The sequence below is a fragment of the Charadrius vociferus genome, unplaced genomic scaffold (genome assembly GCF_000708025.1).
Source record: "Charadrius vociferus isolate BGI_N301 unplaced genomic scaffold, ASM70802v2 scaffold104, whole genome shotgun sequence".
NCBI lineage: Eukaryota > Metazoa > Chordata > Aves > Charadriiformes > Charadriidae > Charadrius > Charadrius vociferus.
The window spans coordinates 1704565-1705894 of record NW_009648255.1 but is presented as its reverse complement, the minus strand read 5'-3'; the positions used below and the strand labels follow the sequence as shown (position 1 = coordinate 1705894).

At 49.0% G+C, this 1330-nt stretch overlaps 1 protein-coding gene across 1 annotated transcript in view; it reads left to right on the top strand.

The window, feature by feature from the left end:
- The first annotated feature begins 776 nt into the window (after nt 1–776).
- SLC33A1 (solute carrier family 33 (acetyl-CoA transporter), member 1) overlaps nt 777–1330 on the top strand; it is an 11171-nt gene continuing 10617 nt past the window's right edge. Inside the window, exon 1 of the mRNA XM_009884480.1 lies at nt 777–1046. Within this exon, the coding sequence (XP_009882782.1) occupies nt 777–1046 (270 nt within the window). The remainder of the gene's footprint in view (nt 1047–1330) is intronic.

The following is a 1330-nucleotide window of genomic DNA, read 5'->3' as shown; positions in this document are numbered from 1 at the left end:
ATCACAAGTCACCCTGAAAACCACGTCATATATGAAGGATTCCTACTCTCCTCTGCGACCAATGAAAAAATAACCCGATTACACCACCAAACGCTATCTCCAGACTGCCATTTCCCTGTTTCACAGACCCAAGACCTGGAAGTGAGGTGCCGACTGTCACCCAAACCATATCGCCACCTCCAACTGCACCACAAGGTTCAGCCTCAATCCATCATTTCAGATCTACCACTCAGTAACACTGTAAGAAAAAAAAGCTCCACTGCTCCTGGCTTTTTTGTATCAAAACCAGTAATTATCAGTTCTGTAACGAGCTGTGGTAGGAGACCTGCCATCAGGCTTGCGTTCCCAGCTAAGGACGCTGCGTATCGCATACCTCAGTGTATCTACCTAGTGCTTTAAACTAAGTTTTGGAGGTTCGTAATAGCCCATTTCTGCAGAATCGGGGAATTTTTCAGCATTCCACACTCCCACATGCTCACAGGAGTTTCATTAATGCAATTCATAAACCACATTAACATACAGAACAGTCATGTTCTGGAGCAGCGAGAGGCAGCTGGCAGAGCCCCTCCGTCCGAGCCCTCAGCCCTGAGCTTTCACCCACACTAATAACCTCAGACAAGCCTAAACCAGGGGCCTTGATCTGGCACTTTCAAGCCAGCACAGGTTTTACAAGAGTTTAATTGTTTCCCTGTGGTATTAAAATTAAGCAGGTATAAGAACACTAACCTGTATTTTTTCAAAGCATAACAGGAAAGTAACTCCTCCAAACTCAGGCAATGCCCGAGACTGACACAAGAGCCCTCGACCCGTTATCTCAAACAAACTTTAACTTACACAAGTCGCACGCAGATTTCCAATGGCTGCTGGGACCCGGCCCCCTGCGGAAACTGCTCTCGTTAGCTCTCATTACCCGCTTCCTGCGAGCGCAGGGCTGGCGGCGGACGGAGGACGAGCTCCGCAGCGCGGAGGCAGCTGTGGGTGCCAGTACCCCAGAGAAGAGGAGCCCTCAAGAGCTGCCCCGGCCAGGAACGGAGACGGCATCAATGGTCAGGGAAAAGCCTGTCAGAAAACTTAAGTAGGGACCAACTAAGAGCTTAAAAAACACCCCTCAAGAGTCACCTTTTCTTGCAAACTGCATAAAAGGTCCAGAACAAGGCTTTTATCCTACTACAGAAGCGCTTGAGGCAGCTTGAGGGCTTTTGGTTCATAAGTTGCACTATGAAGACAAAATTTCAACTTCATTAAGGCTTGAGAGTCATTTTGTCACCCCGTCGTGCCAGAGCGACGCTGACACACAGCGGTTTTGCCACTGTCGCCGCAAACCGGAGCT